This window comes from Sylvia atricapilla, chromosome 24 (assembly GCF_009819655.1).
Source record: "Sylvia atricapilla isolate bSylAtr1 chromosome 24, bSylAtr1.pri, whole genome shotgun sequence".
In the NCBI taxonomy this organism is placed as follows: domain Eukaryota; kingdom Metazoa; phylum Chordata; class Aves; order Passeriformes; family Sylviidae; genus Sylvia; species Sylvia atricapilla.
The window spans coordinates 1003530-1022409 of record NC_089163.1 but is presented as its reverse complement, the minus strand read 5'-3'; the positions used below and the strand labels follow the sequence as shown (position 1 = coordinate 1022409).

The window sequence follows — 18880 nt, the reverse complement described above, 5'->3', positions numbered from 1 at the left end:
TTGAGGGGGGTTTTCCCGGCTCCTGCAGCTCGGGGAACTCGGCGGGGCTGGAGCAGGACCCGTGTTTACGGATCCTCACCTCGGATTTACACAAGCATTTCTACACGCGCAGGGGGAAACGCATTCCAAATTTCTGCCCAGAAAAACCAAAATAAATAAAATTAAAAAAAAAAAAATTTAAAGCGGCAACGGGCTGTCAGGGATGGAGCCAAAAGCGGCACAGCGAGCGTGGCAGCCGGAATAAAAATTAAAAATTCGATTTATTTTTTTTTTTTTTAAATAGTAAAATGCTCTGAAAGAGCTCCGTGCCCGGAGAGCAGCGCCAGAACGCGGGCAGTGAAATCCGCGGCGAGAAAACCCCACTGAGCCGCCCCCGGGCTTGTTCCTCTCTGAAGATGACAAAGCCTCACCCCACACGAATATGTTAAAAAAAAAAAAAATTAAAATAATTAGCGCCCTGTCCCGCCCGTTAGAGGCAGCGGAGGTGCCGCTGTGCTGAGAATTGGGGAGGACTCTGCCCGAGGAAGGAGTTTATTCACCGCCGGCTTTGTGAGCCCAAAGCCCGGCTCATTCCGAGCTCCAGAGTGCCGAGGAAGCGAGTGGATAATGAATTCAAGAGTCACGCTGAGATTGGGTTGAGTTCAGTTTGGAAATTAGTGCGAGGATGAAGGAAAAAAAAGCAAAAAAAAAAAAAAAGCAAAAAAAAATAAATAAATAAAGCCTAACCAACCAGAAAGAAAAGAGCCTGAGAGAATAATTGATTACAGAAATGAAAGCTTAATTCATAAAAGAAAAAACATTTTTCCATCCATCAACCTGCAAGCAGTTAAGTGGGGAGTTTTAAAGCAAACGGCGACACGGAGAAGGAGCCAACAGGAAAAAGGAAATGTATGAAAGAATGTAAACTATTCGAGTTTCATAAAGAGGAACAAGTAAACAGTTATTACATGCAAATAATTCCTAACATCGCTGCTTTTAATTAATGCGGAGAAGCCCAAATCTCTCCGACACCGTGTGTAAGACTGAAGCTTGCAGAAAACGCTGCCACATGGCCGCTAAAATACGGAGTTTTTATTTGGGTTCAAAGGCAGAATAAAGCGCCTCGACCTGAGCGCTGGGTGCTGATGAAAGGCCGAAATTCTGTTTATCCCCTCGGTAGCTCAGCTCCGGAGAGGGCAGGTTTTTACTGAGCATTTTCCATCCCGCATTCCCAGGGGATTCAGATCCCTCATGGCACGGGCCCATTTGTTGGGGAAAAAAAAATTGGGGGAGCCGAATTCTGCTTTTCTCTGCCACGGGCGAGGGGAAAATGAGTAAAATCCCTCCCGAGCAGCGGAGCCCGGAGCTCCTCATCCATTCCAGCCCTCCAGGCCGAGCTCCGCGGGATTTCTCCACCTTAAACTCTGGATTTTAGCTGTTTAAAGCCGAGCTGCCAGGTGGGGTTCGCTCCTGTGCGATGGGAGGGATTGGGGAAGAGTCGCGCTAGAGGCTGAATTTGTATTCGGATAAATATGTCGAAATATTTATAAATCTAAAGATGTGGTTAAATTTTTTTTTTTTTTTTTTGTCTCCACCGCCCATTCCTGACAGCTCGGCAGAGAAGCAGCCCCGGGAGGAGCGAGGCAGAGCTGCTCCCGCATCCCTCCCGCACCTTTCCTGCATCCCTCTCATCCCTCGGGACCGGCTCCGGGAGCGGGCGGCTCCTCCCGGCAACGAAACCGCGCTTGAAATTAAATATAACCCAGAATAAAAGAAAATTTAAAAAAAAAATTATAAAACCAACCCAACAAAAATAAAATCTAAAAATAAAAGAAAAATTATAAATGAAAAAAAATATTTTTTTTTAAAGAAAGTGAAACATTTTTTTTTCCCCTCCTCTAAAAAATAAAATAAAACAAATAAAAAGGCCAACCATTTCCCGGCCGGTACCTACCCCTGCCGCTTCTCCCGACAAATCGGAGGTCGTTAAATCTCGCTACTTGGTTTTTCATCACGGCAGAGGCGTTGCGCAGCTCCGCCGAGTAATTCTCGTCGTTCCCCGCCATCACCGTGACCACGGTGCCATCGGGGACATCTCCCAGCGCCACGACCTAGGGCAGGGCCAGAGCAATTCAGGCCAAAATGACCCTTTTCCCCGGAGCCAACCTGCGCTGGGGCTCACCCAGCCAAACCCGCACGAAATAAAAAATAACCCCAGAACAAACCCAACAGCCCCCGAGGAAGCGCAGAAAGCCGGCGGGAAGGGGAAAGGAGCTCCCGGAGGGTTCGCAGCGGTCAGGGTGAAGGGGCTCAGACCACCCCGGGACCCGGCGAAGGAGTTTGGGTGTTGATTTTGTTACGTTCGGGATGAAAATAAAGCGCGGCGATGCCCCGGGAAGTCACCGGGAGCGGGGAAAGGCTCGAAGGCGTCCCGGGGAGCAGCGCCCGGAGCTGGGGACAGCCGCTTCTCCTTTACCCCTCCGGGCTGCGGCTTCTCCGGCCCTGCCCGGCTCCGCTCGCCTCTCCCCGGGCTGGGGCTCCGCTCCCCCGGCCGGTCCCGGTCCCGGGGAGCTCGGGCAGCGCAGTCCCGCCACCGGGGCTTCAGTTCTTCTGCTCGACAATTTTTTATTTTTTTTTTACAGATCCTATCTCCCTTCCCTGCCTCGCTCTCCCTCTCTCCCAGGAAGGTAATTAACCTCCATCTCATTAAACTTCAAAGTTGCCTGAGAGCTCCTAACTGTACGGAATATCTAAGATGCCGTGACCGCGGGGCAATGCGGAGACTTGATTAAAAATAATAAACCGGGCTATTTGATTAAAAATAACAACCCGGGCTCCCCTCGGCGGTGATGTCGGGAGCGATTTAAAGCGAGAAAGGGGCGGAGGGGGAAAGCAAAAACGAGCCGAGGGGTCTCAAACTCCCGTCGGGGGGGGGACTCGAGGATTTATTTACCTTGAAGGCGACGGGCAGCGTCTTGTTGCACCTCCAGTGCGAGGGCAGCACGGAGCACAAGAAGTTGGGGCTGTCGGTGCGCACCAGCTCTCCGGCGTGGTCGGCCAGCACATCCACCACGGAGCGCACCTCGGGCCGGGCGCGGGCGGCGGGGGCCCCCAGCGCCCCGCTGTTCTCGCCCATCTTACCGCAGGGGAAGGCCGTGGACGGGGGAGTGAAGCGCCTGCTGGTGCTCGGGTCTACGGGAATACGCATCACAACGGCGGGCGGGACGGGCGGGCACCGGCGGGCTGCGGAGGGAGCGGGCCGGGCCCCGCGCTGCCTCGCTCGGTGCTCGGTGCTCGGTGCTCGGCGGGGCTGGAGGCCGCGGGGTGTGTGAGCTCCGTGCCGGGTGTCGGTGCCGAGCCCGAGCCCCGCCGCGCCGCCCGGTACCGTATTTACTGCCGGCCCCGGCGGGGCGGGGCGCCCGCTGATGGACGGGCCGCTCCGCCAATGGGAGCCTCTAGAGGCAGCCAGGCCACGCCCACCGGCGCTGTTATGGAGAAAGGGGCGTGGTTAATGAATGAGTGGGCGTGGTTTCTGGAGAGGCGTGGCCTGCGCCGGACACGCCCCCCGCGCACGTCGGGGCTCCGGTGGTTTCTGGCCGCCGCCGCCGCCGCCGGGGAGGTTTTGGGGTGCGGTGGGGCCGCTTTGGGGCCGCTTTGGGGCCGCAGCCGCCGCCGTCCGGAGCGGTGAGGATACAGCCCGGCCCCGCCGTGACCGGAGTGTGCCGGGGCGGCGGCCGCGGGGACCACCGGCGGCTCCGGGAGCACCGGCAGCACCGGCACCCGCGGGGGATTCTTCGCCCCTCGGCCTGCGCTGAAAACCGCGGCTCCCAAACCTCCTCCTTCCGCCCTTCGCGGAGCCGTGAGCCGCCTCCTCCCGGCGGTGTCGGGGCGCCCGCAGCCCGCGGCTGCTCCCCGGGGCTGGGCTGCGGCCGGGAGCCCTCGGCGAGAGAACGCCGCTGGCCGAGAGGGAACCAACACAACGAAGGCGGCGGCTCCCTGAGCTGGGGCAGAACCGGGGAAGAACCGGGGCAGAGGAGGGTGTGCTGTGCCCGCCTGTTGCCCGGTGCCCGGCTCGGTCCGGCGGTGCTCGCAGACCGGCACTGTCCGTCCCAGAGGAGCCGGCAGGGCTCCGCTCTGCCCGGTGTGAAAGGCAAATTTCCCTAAAACAAACCCAAATAAAGCCCACCACCAGAGAATCCTCCTTTCCTGGACTCCCCTCACTGTGTCATGAACCATTTTCCTCCAGGAGCCGCGGTGCCCGGGCCGGGCTCTGCAAGCCCCAGAAAGCCCCGAAAACTCAAGAAATAAGCAACAACACCAATAATAAATACATGTATCTATATATTTAACGAGGAGCGGCTGCTCCCGCCCCGCAGCCCCCGTTCCACCGAGGAGACCCCCGCGATCCGCTCGGGCCCCGCGGCTCGGGCCGGCCCCCGCCGCTACCGGCGCTCAGATTCTGCCCTTTTTAGGCGAAAGCTGCCGCCGGTTCAGTTCTACTTTTCGCCCCCCGTTCTCCAGCGGGGGGAACCCGCACGAACCCCGGGGCGGGGGCAGAGCCGCGGGCGGGGCCGGGGTTCGCCGGGGGTCTGGCACGGCCGGTGCCGGTGCCGGTAGCCCCGGGAGGGGCACGGAGGGGCGGCGGGGGCACGGGGCGCACGGCGGGGCCGGGCTGCAGTTCCGCCGTGAGGCCGCTGGTTGGCACCGGGGCTCCGCCGGGACGGGACGGGAACGGGAACGGGAAGGAACGGGAGACGATGGACGGGATGCTGAAACCGCCCGGGGCTGCTGTGACACCCCCGCACCATCCCGCCGGATCGACACCTCCGGCCCCGCTGCTTCTCGTGCCCCTTCCCGCGGCTGACCGGAGCCCCGGGGCTGTCCCGGCTCTGCGGGGCCCCGCCGGTGTCATTGTCACCCCCTCAGGGTCCCCGCACGGGCGGGTGGAGCCCCTGGCCCTTTGGGGCGGTTTGGGGCTGTGGCCCTGCAGCACTGGGGTGCCTCCCCTGCAGCAGGAGCGGCCCTGCCCTGCCCTCGCCGGTTTATTCGGTGTCACGGGCCCGCCATCCGCAGGTTTCTCTGATCCGCTTTTTATGCCCCTGTCGGAGCGGGAGCATCACCTGACTCCTCCCGAGTCACCGCTGGCCGCAGAGCCAGGTGTGCCGGGTAACAGGTCTGATCCTGATCCTGATCCTGACCCTGATCCTGACCCTGATCCCGATCCTGACCCTGATTCTGATCCCCAAACCCTCTGCCCCTTGTCCCCTCGGGCTGTCGGGGTGCAGCCCGCGCTCCCTGCCCCTGTGACAAACCCAAAGCGCAGCGAGCCGTGACAAACGCGGCTCCCCACAGCCCCAAAGTGTCTGGAGAACCCCCCGAGGAGCTGCAGAGCGCAGCAAATCAACCCCGCGGCTGCTTCTGCCGGAGGTGTCCGGCCGGACAGACCCAGCCCGGAGCTCCGGGGACCCGCGGGACTGTGCGGGGGAAGGAGTTTTCATTCGAATTCCGCTTTTCCGACATCCAAGAGCCTGAAAGCGGCGGGGCTCCCGCTGCTCTGGCGCGGCGCAGAGCGGGAGATGCTGACACCAGCGCTTTGGACGATCCCCGCGCTCCCGGGGAGCTCCACGGAGCATCAGCCCCGGGATTTACACGGGCCTCTTTTACAAACCCTCCAAAGCTACTGTTCGCATCGCGGGGAGGTCAGCAGCTCTTTAAATCATCCCTCGCTGGGATTGCTTCCCTTACAGGCTCCTCTGTCGTGTTTGGTTTGGGTTTTGTTTTTTTTTTTTTTTAAATTCATTTGAGCTGCTCTTTTGAGCGGCGGGGCCGCTCGTTTCCACAGCGGAGCAGCGAGAGCGAGAGGCTCGGAGGAAGCTTTCTATTAAAAATTCATCGCCAACTCTCAGGAGCTCGGCGCTCAGTGGGGCCAGGCGGGTGTCTGGATCTGGTTTGCAGCTCGGGGAAGGGGATCTGAGAGCAGCACGCAGCGAGGGAGCGTGCAATTCATTCATCAATCAAACTGCAGATGCCGGGGCCCAGGGGGTGCACGGAGGGGACAGGTTTTAAGCCCTGAGTGTCCCCGGCTCTCACGGGGCAGTTCCGGGCGCTGGGGGCACAGGCTCCTGCGGGAGGACCGAGGGGGAACTCCTGGGGGAGGAAAAGGCAGCGGCTGCCCCCGACATAAATCTCCTCCTGGGCAGGGAGCAGCTGCCAGAGCGGCCCCAGGACGGCTCCTGGGGGGGAGGATCCCGCGGTGGGATCGGCCCCGACCCCAAAGCCGCTGTTTGGGGTCAGATCCTGAGGCAGGACACGCGGTGACCCTGGGGCCGCACCTCGCTGTGTGCACAGCCCCACATCAGCCCCACATCCTCACTGTGTGTGCACAGCCCCACATCCTCACTGTGTGCACAGCCCCAGGTCCTCTCTGTGTGTGCACAGCCCCACATCCCCGCTGGGTGTGCACAGCCCCACATCCCCGCTGTGTGTGCACAGCCCCACATCAGCCCCACATCCCCGCTGTGTGCACAGCCCCACATCCTCACTGTGTGTGCACAGCCCCACATCCCCGCTGGGTGTGCACAGCCCCACATCCCCGCTGTGTGTGCACAGCCCCACATCCCCGCTGTGTGTGCACAGCCCCACATCAGCCCCACATCCTCACTGTGTGTGCACAGCCCCACATCCCCACTGTGTGTGCACAGCCCCACATCCCCGCTGTGTGTGCACAGCCCCACATCCCCGCTGTGTGCACAGCCCCACATCCCCGCTGTGTGTGCACAGCCCCACATCCTCACTGTGTGTGCACAGCCCCACATCCCCGCTGGGTGTGCACAGCCCCAGGTCCTCTCTGTGTGTGCACAGCCCCACATCAGCCCCACATCCCCGCTGTGTGTGCACAGCCCCACATCCCCGCTGTGTGCACAGCCCCACATCCCCGCTGGGTGTGCACAGCCCCACATCCTCACTGTGTGTGCACAGCCCCACATCCCCTCTGTGTGTGCACAGCCCCACATCCCCGCTGTGTGTGCACAGCCCCACATCCTCACTGTGTGCACAGCCCCACATCCCCGCTGGGTGTGCACAGCCCCACAGCCCCGCTGGGGGTGCACAGCCCCACATCCCCGCTGGGTGTGCACAGCCCCACATCCCCGCTGTGTGCACAGCCCCACATCCCCGCTGTGTGCACAGCCCCACATCCCCGCTCGGGGATGCAGCAGGAGGAGGAGCCCGAGGCAGGCTCCAGCCGGAGTGGCAGAAGCTGGCACGGAACGCTGCGGGCAGGGAAAACCAGTTCGGGATTCCCACCTGCCTGCCGCGGGCCAGCTTTCATCGAGCAGCGTCTGAAAAAGCTGCGCTGGAGAAATGGTGCCAGTGACGGCGCCGGCGGCTTTGGGGCTCGCCGCGCTCCCCGCTGGAGAGGCGCAGGTTTTGTCACCAGCCCTTGTTTCCATCCTCATCCCCGAGGGGACACTCCGGGCTCGGCACACCGCAGCCCCGGGAGGCACCCGCGGCTCGGGGGGGCTCCAGCAGCGATCCCTGTGCCCTCAGGAGGGGATTTGTCACCTCTCCAGGACACCCACGACCCTGTGCCCGTGGGTATGACACAACCCGCAGCTCCCCGCCATCAAACCGGGATTTTTTAATTTTTTAAATTTTTTTTTTTCCAAAAGCTGCGAAGTGACTCGGGGAGGCACGAGTGCCATTGACGTGAATGCTGCGGCTGTGAAGTCACCGAGGTGCCGCTGTGCATTGTCCGGGCCCTCCGGTTCCCCTCCCTCGGCAGCCCCCGGCGCTCGGAGCACGCCCGGGGCTCACATCCTCTGTGCTATTGATAGCACGGCCGCGCTTTTTGGAGCGTGGGTCCCATCTGCCGCTTCCAGCCCTTCTTAAAACCATCCTAATGACTGTCAGATCCTCTTAGTTCTTAATTAATTTCAGAGTTGGGCTGCAAATAGGAAACAAGGCGGCTTTTTTTGCCCTTACGCATATGAATATTACTGTTCCATTTAATGTGGTCGTGGGTGGAATGCTGTTATTCATTCCTGCCTGCAATAAAAGCCACATGTTTTTAAAACTTTGCACTTGAAAAAAAAAAAATCGTTTAGGAAAGGGATCAAGTATGTTTTGTATGCATGGCATGAGATAAAAACTGGTCATAAATATTCAAAGAACAGTTCGAGCTTTATGCTGGGTTTAAACAAGTGAACAGAGGAGCCCGACGGTCGGGGAAAGAGCGGAGCGAGAGCCCAACACTCCTCCGAGGATGTGCTGAGGCACAGAAAAGGAGCCATTCATGCAAAGGTCACGGAGCACCTGAGGACGCCCCGAAAAGTGCCCAAAGGTGCAGAGCGCAGCTGTAAACGCCGGGTTTTGCTCAGAGCTGCTCCTGGGAGTTTCTCCCTCCCTCTCGGGGGCTTTCGGAGGAGTTTTATCCCGGAGCGGCGCCGCCTCTGCCCCAGGAGCCGTGCGGGGATGAGCGCTCTGTTTGCTGGAGACACCTCCAGCCTGTCCAGCTGCCCGTGGAAGGTGTTCCGTGGGACTCCTGGAAGGCCTGGAGAGGCTTTTCCTGCAGCCCAGCACAGCCAAACCCTCCCGGGAAGGGGCAGAGCGCCAGGCTCCTGCCCTCCTGTCCCCCAGCACCGCCGCCAGGGACCGGGGTGCCGCCAGACCCCCCAAAGCCAAAACGCGACAGGGGGAGAAATTCAAAAAAATTCCAAAGGAAAGAAAAAGGGGAAACGTCTGGATGGCGAAAAGAGGAACCGAAAGGCACATGACGGCCAGAAAAGCACAAGGGGAGCAGAAAGGCAGGGTCTGAGTCCCGGCTGCAGGGAGAGGAGCTGGGAGCAGCCCTGTCACGGAAAGGCTCCGGGCACAGCTCCAAGGCACAGGGAAATCCTCCCGCACGTGCCGAGCAAAGCCCTGCTGCCGCGGGGAGATGCTGCACAGGGTTCTTCCTGCCCTTGGAGAGTCGTGGTGCTTCGGTAAAGCCGGAGCCAGCGCTCACTGCCCTCCTGGAGGGTGGGAAACCCAAACCCCTGGCCCCTGGAGGGCGGAGGGGCAGTGGGGCTGCCCAAGGAGCCTTTCCCAGCTCTGTTCCCACGGCCCAAATGTTGGGATGGGTGTGGGTGTGGGGCAGGTGGCAGTGCTCCTGTCACCCCTTTCCTTGGGAAGGGCCAGCGAACAGCGGCCCAAAGAGGGGCCAGGGACGTGCCTGAGCCCCCCAGGGGTGACTGAGCCCCCAGGGGTGACCGAGTCCCCAGGGGTGACTGAGTCCCCAGGGGTGACCGAGTCCCCAGGGGTGACAGAGCCCCCAGGGGTGACTGAGCCCCCCAGGGGTGACTGAGCCCGCCAGGGGTGACTGAGCCCGCCAGGGGTGACCGAGCCCCCAGGGGTGACCGAGCCCCCAGGGGTGACCGAGTCCCCAGGGGTGACTGAGTCCCCAGGGGTGACCGAGTCCCCAGGGGTGACAGAGCCCCCAGGGGTGACTGAGCCCCCAGGGGTGACTGAGCCCGCCAGGGGTGACTGAGCCCGCCAGGGGTGACTGAGCCCGCCAGGGGTGACCGAGCCCCCAGGGGTGACCGAGCCCCCAGGGGTGACCGAGCCCCCAGGAGTGACAGAGTCCCCAGGGGTGACAGAGCCCCCAGAGGTGACCGAGCCCCCCAGGGGTGACCGAGTCCCCCAGGGGTGACAGAGCCCCCAGGGGTGACAGAGCCCCCAGGGGTGACAGAGCCCCCAGGGGTGACTGAGCCCCCAGGGGATGAGGGAGCTGTGCTGGGCTCTGCTCTGGAAGGTTCCCTTTGGGGAAGTCCAAGGTGAGGAGAGAAAGTGTCCCTTGGGGAGGACGATCCCACAGCTCAGCCCCAGGGCAAACCTCGGCCCGGGGCCTGCCTGTGCCAGGTCCAAGGGGTCTGTCCTTTTCTGTCCCTCCCTGTCCCTCTCTGTCCCTCTCTGTCCCTCTCTGTCCCTTTCTGTCCCTCCCTGTCCCTCTCTGTCCCTCTCTGTCCCTCCCTGTCCCTCCCTGTCCCTGTCCCTGGGGACAGGAGGGCTGTCCCCCCCAGGAGGGTCTGGCAGCTGCCCGAGGCGCTGCTGGTCTCAGACAGGGAACTCCAATTTCCCTTTTGCCTCGGGTCTCGCAGAGGTCACGTCTCAGCAGAAGCTTCACAGCGCTCGCCCAGTTCTGCTCAGCTCCTCCGTGGGACACCAGAAGGGCCTCAGGAGGCCAGAAGTGATCATCCCGAGGGCAGCCCCTGGCCGCAGACACCTCCTGGCCCGTGCAGGGTCCCTGTGCATCGCCTGCCCCCGGCTGGGAGGGGAAACGGGGCACTGGGGAAACCTCGGGGCTAAACTCCCCAAAAACCCTGAGATATCCCCGGCTGGGAGGGGAAACGGAGCACTGGGGAAACCTCGGGGCTAAACTCCCAAAAACCCTGAGATATCCGTGGCTGGGAGGGGAAACGGGGCCGGGCTGTGCCCCCCACACCCTGCAGGGCACTGGGGAAACCTCGGGGCTAAACTCCCCAAAGATGCTGAGATACCCCCCGGCTGCAGGAGGAGAGTTCCCCGTGTCGCAAACCTCAGCCCGTGCCTCTCACACCATTTTTGCCGGGTTAATCTGCCCTTTTTTTGTCGCCGTTATTCACCACTCGCACTCTCAGAACAACCCTGGGGATGCGACTTCTGCTCTGACTGGGCTGTGCTGCTTTTGCTCCTCCCTCAGGTTGCCTTTTTCCTGTGCAGACGCTTTTTTCACATCTCCCTTTCCACGCAGACTCCTGCGGGGGTGACTTCGCCCAGCGTGACCCATCAATAAACCCGGAGCTTGTGGAGCAGCTCCCAAAAATCATCCCAGCCGCGAATCCACGCCACATCGCCACATCCCCGGAGGGCCAGAGCTGTCCCCAGCGTGGGGGAATCAGTGACAGGCTAAACACGGGGTGCATTTCTGCTGCGTGGCTGAGAACGGGGCCAGCTCCAGCTCGTTGTTTCGGTCACTGTTTGCTCCTCTGTCGCTCAGCTCGGGCAGGGAAGCCGCATCCAGCAGCGTGAGCTCATCTGCCCTTCTGCAGAAGTTCCTCTCCGGAGTTCCTAGGCAAGCGGGAGGTGCCTGGGGCAGCTGCGAGGCGCCTCAGCCGCAGGCCGGGCATTCACAGAGCCCCTGGAGCTCGGTGGGAAATGGAGAACTCACCCAGACAGGGCAGGAGCAGCCCTGCCTCCCCCACGGGCACAGAGCTGCGCTGGGAAAATCCCAGTTTTCAGTGTCCTGACCCACCCTGAGGCTGCCCACCCTCCGAAAGTGAGGGCTGGGGAGCTGGGGTTGGGGTTTTGCCCTGAGATGGGTGTGGGGAGGGCAGGGAGTCGTGGAATGGTTTGGGTTGGAGGGAGCTGAAACCCCTCCAGTGCCACCCGTGCCATGGGCAGGGACATGTCCCATTGTCCCCGGCTGCTCCAAGTGCCCTCAGACCGCCAGGGACCGGGACTCGGGGCCGGGGCTGCGCCTCCCAAACCCTAGGGAAAAATGAAATGGGAAACGCCCTCGTTTTCCAAACTGACCCTGGGATAATAATAATAATAATAAAAATAAAATAAAATAAAATAAAATAAAATAATAGTAAAAAACCCACCAAAAACAACAACATCAAACACTCACACACACACAGAAAAAAAAAAAAAAAAAAAAGCCTGTTCAATTTTCCAGTTTCAGGGTTCAGGGGAGTTGGGCCCAAAAGTGCCCCAGTAAAACACGGTTTGGCAGCGCCAGGGTTTGGAGCAGCACCTCGGATTTCACCTGTAGGATCCCTGGCTGGCACTTTCTCTGCCCTAACCAGGGAAAACAACCTTCCCCAAATCCTTCCCCAAAGAGTTTATTCCTGCTCCGAGCCGCTGAAATCACCTCAAATCATCCCCCAGTTCCCAGGGGAGCAGCACGGCCCCAGTCTGGCATTTCAATCCCGGCCAGAGGCTGAAGAAACACCTTCCCTGCCTTTTCCCTGCCTTTTCCCTGCCTTTTCCCGGGATCCAGAGCCCCAATCCCAGCCCCAGCACCCTCTCGCAGCACCCTGGGGTGCAGCAGCGTTCCCTTCAGCGCCTCCTGAGACACGGCAATAAAAGGGCCGGGAGATGGGAATATTCCGGTGTTTGGGGTTGAGGGAGGGCTCTCCGCGGCCCTTGGCTGGCTCCTGGCCGGGTGGAGCCGGGATCATCCCCCGGGAGCCTCGGGAATGAGCCCGGAGCATCCCCCGGGGGCTCCGAGGTTTTCTCCTTGCGGGAAAATTCCCTCCAGCTGCGGGAAAACCGCCCGGATTGAGCCGGGGATGCTGCAGAGCCCCGAGCGAGGCTCGTTAGTTAATTAATTATCCTTTAATGAGCGGATCAGCCCCAGCAGTGACGCGCTCGGGGGTTTGTCACAGTCCATATTTCTGTCCCCGGCCGCGCTGGGACACTCGTGTCACTCGTTGTTCGGAGGGGTTTAGGAGTTATTTTAATAAAACTCTCCCAAATCACAGCCCAGGGAGCGCACAGAGCCGGGAACAGCGGCTCCGGAGGCCAAAATCCCGGGGGAAAACAACATTGGGAGGTGTTTCCTCCTGGCTGGGGATAAACCCTCGTGGGGAGAATCCCTCAGGGGCGTGAATCCTTCAGGGATCTGAATCCTTCAGAGATGTGAACCCTTCAGGGGTGTGAATTCCTCAGGGATGTGAATTCCTCAAGGATCTGAATCCCTCAGGGGTGTGAATCCCTCATGGATGTGAATCCCTCAGAAATGTGAACCCCTCAGAAATGTGAGCCCCTCAAGGATGTGAATCCCTCAGAAATGTGAACCCCTCAGAAATGTGAATCCCTCAAGGATGTGAACCCCTCAGAAATGTGAGCCCCTCAAGGATGTGAATCCCTCAGAAATGTGAACCCCTCAGAAATGTGAGCCCCTCAAGGATGTGAATCCTTCACGGATGTGAACCCCCAAGGGCTGCCCCTTGCCGGGCTGATGATGTCCCTCCCAGTGTCACAGGGATCCCTGCGCCTCCCCACGGGGAATTTCAGACCCTGGAGCCTCCTCTCCCTCGGCCCAGAATTCACCAATTGCTGAATAAAAGCCCAATTTTCAGCGTCTCCCTTACCAATTGAGGCTTTTTTTTTTTTTTTAAATCTCTCCCTTCTCCTCCTATTTTGGTTGTTTTTATATTTTCCTTTACAATAGCCCCAGTAATACATTCCTCATGTTCCAAAGGCGCTCGCTGCTTCCAGTGGGAATGGAAAAAAATCATTGTTTCTGGTTTATTTTCCCTTTTCTTTCTTTTTTTTTTTTTTAATTTTATTTTTTCCCCCCTTTTGGATACATTTACGTTGTGGAAAATAACATCGGATCACAGAGACGTTGGCAGTCCCACTGTCTTGAAAATAGTAATAGTAGTAATAGTAATATAATAAAATAATAGTAATAAATTAGAATTATTAGTAATAATAATAGTAATGATAATAATAGTAATAATAATAATAGTAATTATAATAATAACAGTAATAATAATAGTTTAAAGCTGTTTTAGAGCTGAGGAAGAGGAGGATAAAGGCTGTGCCTGGAGACCAACATCCCGATTTTTTGGAAGCATCCCAAGGTGGACGCTGATGTCCTCCACGGGAGGAGGAACCTCTCCATCCCCTCAGGACACGGCCAGAAGAGCAAAGCCGAGCTGTGGCTGCGGTTGTGTCCCCCCAAAAGCCACGAGGAACTGGAATTAACCCCCCGGAGGTTTTGCTGCTCTGGTCCCAGCCCAGCCGGGCAGGAGAAGCTCCTCGGAGAAAACGAGGATTTCTTGTCCTAATCCTAAACAAATGTTTCACCATTTGGCCACGTTCCAGCCTCGGTGCAGTGGTTTAATTCTCCCCCATTTAATAATAATAAAATAAAAAAACGGTGTCTGAGACAAAGATGTTTATTGCTTTCATGAGTCCCTTATTTGTGTGGAAGTCGCAGACGAGACGTGAGATTTCTGTTTTATTTTAAACGAGCGCCTCAAAACCCCGACGTTTCTTCATCTGGCTCAGGGGAGGGAGAAGGAGAGATTCAAAAGAAGCCTGCAAGTGGTTTTTATAAACTTCTCTTCTTCCCCTGCCACGGGACTGCCTTTAATTAACTGCAGGGAGTACAAAGGACACGTCTGTGATGCCACCAGCCCCGAGCAGGGACACGGACGTGGGGAGCCAGCCTGGATTTCCCCTTTGCCCACATTTTATCCCATCCCCAGCTCCATTCCTCACCCCTGGCATGGCCCAGCCCAGGCTGGAAGGGCTTGGAGCGAGCTGGGGGCACTGGGAGGTGTCCCTGCCGTGGGAAGGGTGTAAAATGGGGTTTAAATCCCTTCCAACCCAACCCATCCCTGGCTCCTCTGCTCCCTTCACCTCCTGCCTCCTCCTGCCCAAAAGGCCTCCCAAAGGCGGTGTCATCACACCAAAACCCATCTCAGAAGGACACAGAACCTTCTGCACGCTCAAAGCCAGGCCCAAAGCTGCTCTGAAGGACAGATTTTGGCTGTGCTTTGTCCTTTGGGGTGTCCCTGCCCTGCCCTGCCCTGCCCTGCTGGGGACCTCCAGCCCCTCCTGGGGTCACTGAGGCCGTGAGGAGGCACCAGGGACAGCAGATCCATCTCCCACAGGAGTTACAAAGTCGTGTGTTTGTGTATTCAGGGTGTTATATAAAGTCTGTAAATAAAATACCGAGTTCAAGGGCAGCAGCCCCGATGTCCTCCCTCAGCTCTTCTCCCCTTCCCTGGGGCTGACCCCAACAAACACCCCAAACCCACCCCAAACCCACCCCAAACCCACCCCAAACCCACCCCAGCACAGCCCTGGCCCTGCCCAAGGCCTTTCCCAAAAAAGGGAAAAACCCCAATCCCCAGGATTCAGGATTTATGTGCCCAAGCTCCAAAGTTCCTGCCCGAAGGAGGCTTCAGGAGCCCAGGGCTCACCAAGGCATGACCCTGTGCCCGAGCCACGAGGCCACAAAGCCACATCCCTGCCGCGGCCATGGGAAAGCAGGCATGTGATCCCTGTGATCCCTGTGATCCCCGAGCCCCCGTGCTCACGGCCCGGGAACTCCTCCCGGCTGTGTCCGGGCCCTGCCGGGCTCCCGGCCGGCGCCAGCCCGCCCTGGGAACGCCGGGGCCAACAAAGCCAACAAAGCCCCTTGTGAGCCCACTGCCCTGGGGCCGGAGCGGGGACAGGCCACAGGGTCACTCCGGCCGGCCCTCCAGACACACATCCATTGAACTATCCATCTATTGAACCATCCATTGAACCATCCATTGAACCATCCATTGAACCATCCCTCCATCCATCCCTTGAACTATCCATCCATCCATCCACCCCTCCATCCATCCCTCCATCCATCCATCCATCCATCCATCCATCCATCCCTTGAACTATCCATCCATCCATCCCTGTGTCCATCCATCCATCCATCCATCCCTCCATCCATCCACCCCTCCATCCCTCCATCCATCCCTCCATCCATCCCTCCATCCATCCATCCATCCATCCATCCATCCATCCCTTGAACTATCCATCCATCCATCCCTGTGTCCATCCATCCATCCATCCATCCCTCCATCCCTCCATCCATCCCTCCATCCATCCACCCCTCCATCCCTCCATCCATCCCTCCATCCATCCATCCATCCATCCATCCATCCATCCATCCATCCCTCCATCCCTCCCTCCATCCATCCCTCCATCCATCCATCCATCCATCCATCCATCCATCCATCCATCCATCCATCCATCCATCCATCCCTCCATCCATCCATCCATCCCTCCATCCATCCATCCATCCATCCATCCATCCATCCATCCATCCCTCCATCCATCCATCCATCCCTCCATCCCTCCCTCCATCCCTCCCTCCATCCATCCATCCATCCATCCATCCATCCATCCATCCCTCCATCCATCATCCATCCATCCATCCCTCCATCCCTCCATCCCTCCATCCATCCATCCATCCATCCATCCATCCATCCCTCCATCCATCCCTCCATCCCTCCATCCATCCATCCATCCATCCATCCATCCATCCATCCCTCCATCCCTCCATCCATCCATCCATCCATCCATCCATCCATCCATCCCTCCATCCATCCCTCCATCCATCATCCATCCATCCATCCATCCATCCATCCATCCATCCATCCATCCATCCATCCATCCCTCCATCCCTCCATCCCTCCATCCCTCCATCCCTCCATCCATCCCTCCATCCATCCATCCATCCCTCCATCCATCATCCATCCATCCATCCATCCATCCATCCATCCATCCATCCATCCATCCATCCCTCCATCCCTCCATCCCTCCATCCCTCCATCCCTCCATCCATCCCTCCATCCCTCCATCCATCCCTCCATCCATCCCTCCATCCCTCCATCCCTCCATCCCTCCATCCATCCCTCCATCCCTCCATCCCTGTGTCCAGCCAGCCCAGGATGGAGGTGACACCCTGCCCAGGACAGAAGTGACAGAGGTGGCAGAGGTGACACCCAGCCCAGGACAGAGGTGGGACAGGCCAGAATGGAGGTGACAGCCAGCCCAGGACAGAGGTGACAGCGGTGACAGAGGTGACAGCCAGCCCAGGACAGTGGTGACAGAGGTGACAGCCAGCCCAGGACATTCCCCCCGAGGAAGGAGCCCAGGCCGGGTCACACCACTGTCACAGGACAGAGCAGGGCCAGGTCACAGCAGTGTCCCCTGCCTGACCCCGCTGTCACAGGCCCTGTGCTGACCCGGGGTGACACCCCTGTCCCTCTGGGCAGGTTGGGGACATTCCCAGCTCGGTGGGGCCGGAGCCCCGGGGAGGGACAATCAGACCCCCCCGAGCCCGAGCCGTGCCCGGAGCACGAGGAAATTCGGAAATTCGCTTCCCTTTTTGGGGTCAGAGGCGTCTGCAGCAGCCCGGGGACAGAACAAACAGCGATTTATGGCCCAAAAGGGGAATTCTGTGTCTGGCCTGAGCTCTCCATGCCCCAGGGACAGCGTCCTGCAGGAGCTCGGGGGTCCCTGGAGGTGTCACCTCGAGGGGACACGGCAGGGGGAACTTGGGGATCTCAAGGAGCTCAAAATCCCAAATTTTTCCCCATAAAGACCCCACTGCCCTCGGCAGGATGGGCTCAGGGACATCAGAGCTGAGCACAGCGGTGACAAACCCTCAGAGCCTGCAGAGAGGAGGGTTTGAGCCAAGAAATGAGAATTCCCGGCCTGGATTGCAGGGGAAAGGTGGGAATTGCTCCTCGGGAATTCCTCAGCCTGAGGGTCTGGGGCTCCTGGGCATTTCCAAGTCTAAAATCCAGATCAGAAGGTTGGGAAAACTTTCCATGTGTGGTCACAAAAACAGTTGAAAACGTTTAATAATAATAATTAACATGAAATTAAATTAAATTAAATAAAAATGAAATTTAAAAAATAAAATAAAACCACTACTAGTACAGTAATAGTAGTAAAATAAGTATTTTAATAGCAAATATGATCATTTATTATTGTTGTTATCATTATTCTCATGGAGTTCTGGAAAGGGAGACCTTGAGTGATCCAGGGTTTAAATATATCAAAACACACATGCGTGAGCATGTATTTTAAAATTATATATATATATTTATTTATTTGAAATAATTTTAATATCAATTGAATTCTTTCCCGCCCTTCACAGAACCTCTCACACATCTCAATCGAGGAGATTCACAGATTTTTTCATCAAAACTCTTTGGCTTAAAACAACTTATTTTTTGGGAAAAGGAAAAAATAAAGTTTGCCCTGGAGCTTGGCTGAGATTCAGCACAAAACCCTCATTTTTCACCCCCCTTTTTTCTTTTCGCTTTTAAATACAAAATTTCGCCTCCATCCTGAAACTGAAAAGTGCTGAAAATCGGGGCTGCTTTGGTCTCCAAGGCACCCAAGGGTCCCCATGTCCCCAAAAACACCCGGGGGGTCCCCAAAAAGGGCTGGGGGTCCCCCAAAAAGGGCTGGGGGTCCCCCAAAAAGGGCTGAGGGTCCCTGTGAGGATTTGGGGATCCCTAAAAAGGTCTGAAGGTCCTTTTGAAGGGCTGAGTGTCCCCCAAAAGGACTGGGGGTCCCCAAAAAGGGCTGAGGGTCCCCAAAAAAGGTCTGAAGGTCCCTCGGAAAGTTTGGAGCGCCCCCAAAAGTTTGAAGGTCCTGGTGAACAGCTGGAGACCCCCGAGAAGTTCGGGGTGTCCCCGTGAAGGTCTCGATGTCCCCAAAAAGATCCCTAAAAAGGGCTGAAGGTCTTTGTGAAGGGCTGAGGGTCCCTCTGAATTTCTGGGGGTCCCTGAGAAGTGCTGGGAGTCCCCAAAAAGCACTAGGGGTCCCCAAAAAAGGGCTGAGGGTCCTTGTGATGATTTGGGGATCCCCAAAAAGGTCTGAAGGTCCTTTTGAAAGTCTGGGGGTCCCCAAAAAGGGCTGGGGGTCCTTGTGAGGATTTGGGGATCCCCAAAAAGGTCTGAAGGTCATCGGGAAGTTCTGGGGGTCCCTGTGAAGGTCTGGATGTCCCCATGAGGGTCTGGAGGTCCCCGTGTCCCCAAAAAGGGCCGGGGGGTCCCTGTGAAGGTTTGGAGACCCCCCAAAAGCTGGGAGCTCCTGGTGAAGGGTTGGATGTCCCCATGGAGGGCTGGGGGTCCTGTCACTGCGTGTCCCCTCCCCTGTCCCCTCTCCTGTCCCTCAAATGAATCTTTATTTATCAGAAATGAAATAAATTAATCTTGCTTCGTTTGTTAATCTTTTTTTATATTTTTTCCCCTCCCCTTTGGCTTTTGACAGGTGCCACCAGCGGCACCCAAAACGCCAGAAAATTCGGGGGAAAAAAAATAAAAATAATTTTTAAAAACCGCTTGAGATGATTTTTTTT

At 57.9% G+C, this 18880-nt stretch overlaps 2 protein-coding genes across 2 annotated transcripts in view; one reads left to right on the top strand and one right to left on the bottom strand.

The window, feature by feature from the left end:
• RUNX3 (RUNX family transcription factor 3) overlaps positions 1-3187 on the bottom strand; it is a 35044-nt gene extending 31857 nt beyond the window's left edge. The window contains exons 1-2 of the mRNA XM_066335511.1: positions 2933-3187; positions 1934-2090 (exon numbers count right to left, since the gene is read on the bottom strand). Of these exons, the coding sequence (XP_066191608.1) occupies positions 1934-2090; positions 2933-3187 (412 nt within the window). The remainder of the gene's footprint in view (positions 1-1933; positions 2091-2932) is intronic.
• A 237-nt stretch (positions 3188-3424) lies between these two features.
• The window catches only part of MACO1 (macoilin 1), a 94296-nt gene continuing 78840 nt past the window's right edge, over positions 3425-18880 (top strand). Inside the window, exons 1-3 of the mRNA XM_066335492.1 lie at positions 3425-3598; positions 3646-3838; positions 4501-5145. Of these exons, the coding sequence (XP_066191589.1) occupies positions 3425-3598; positions 3646-3838; positions 4501-5145 (1012 nt within the window). The remainder of the gene's footprint in view (positions 3599-3645; positions 3839-4500; positions 5146-18880) is intronic.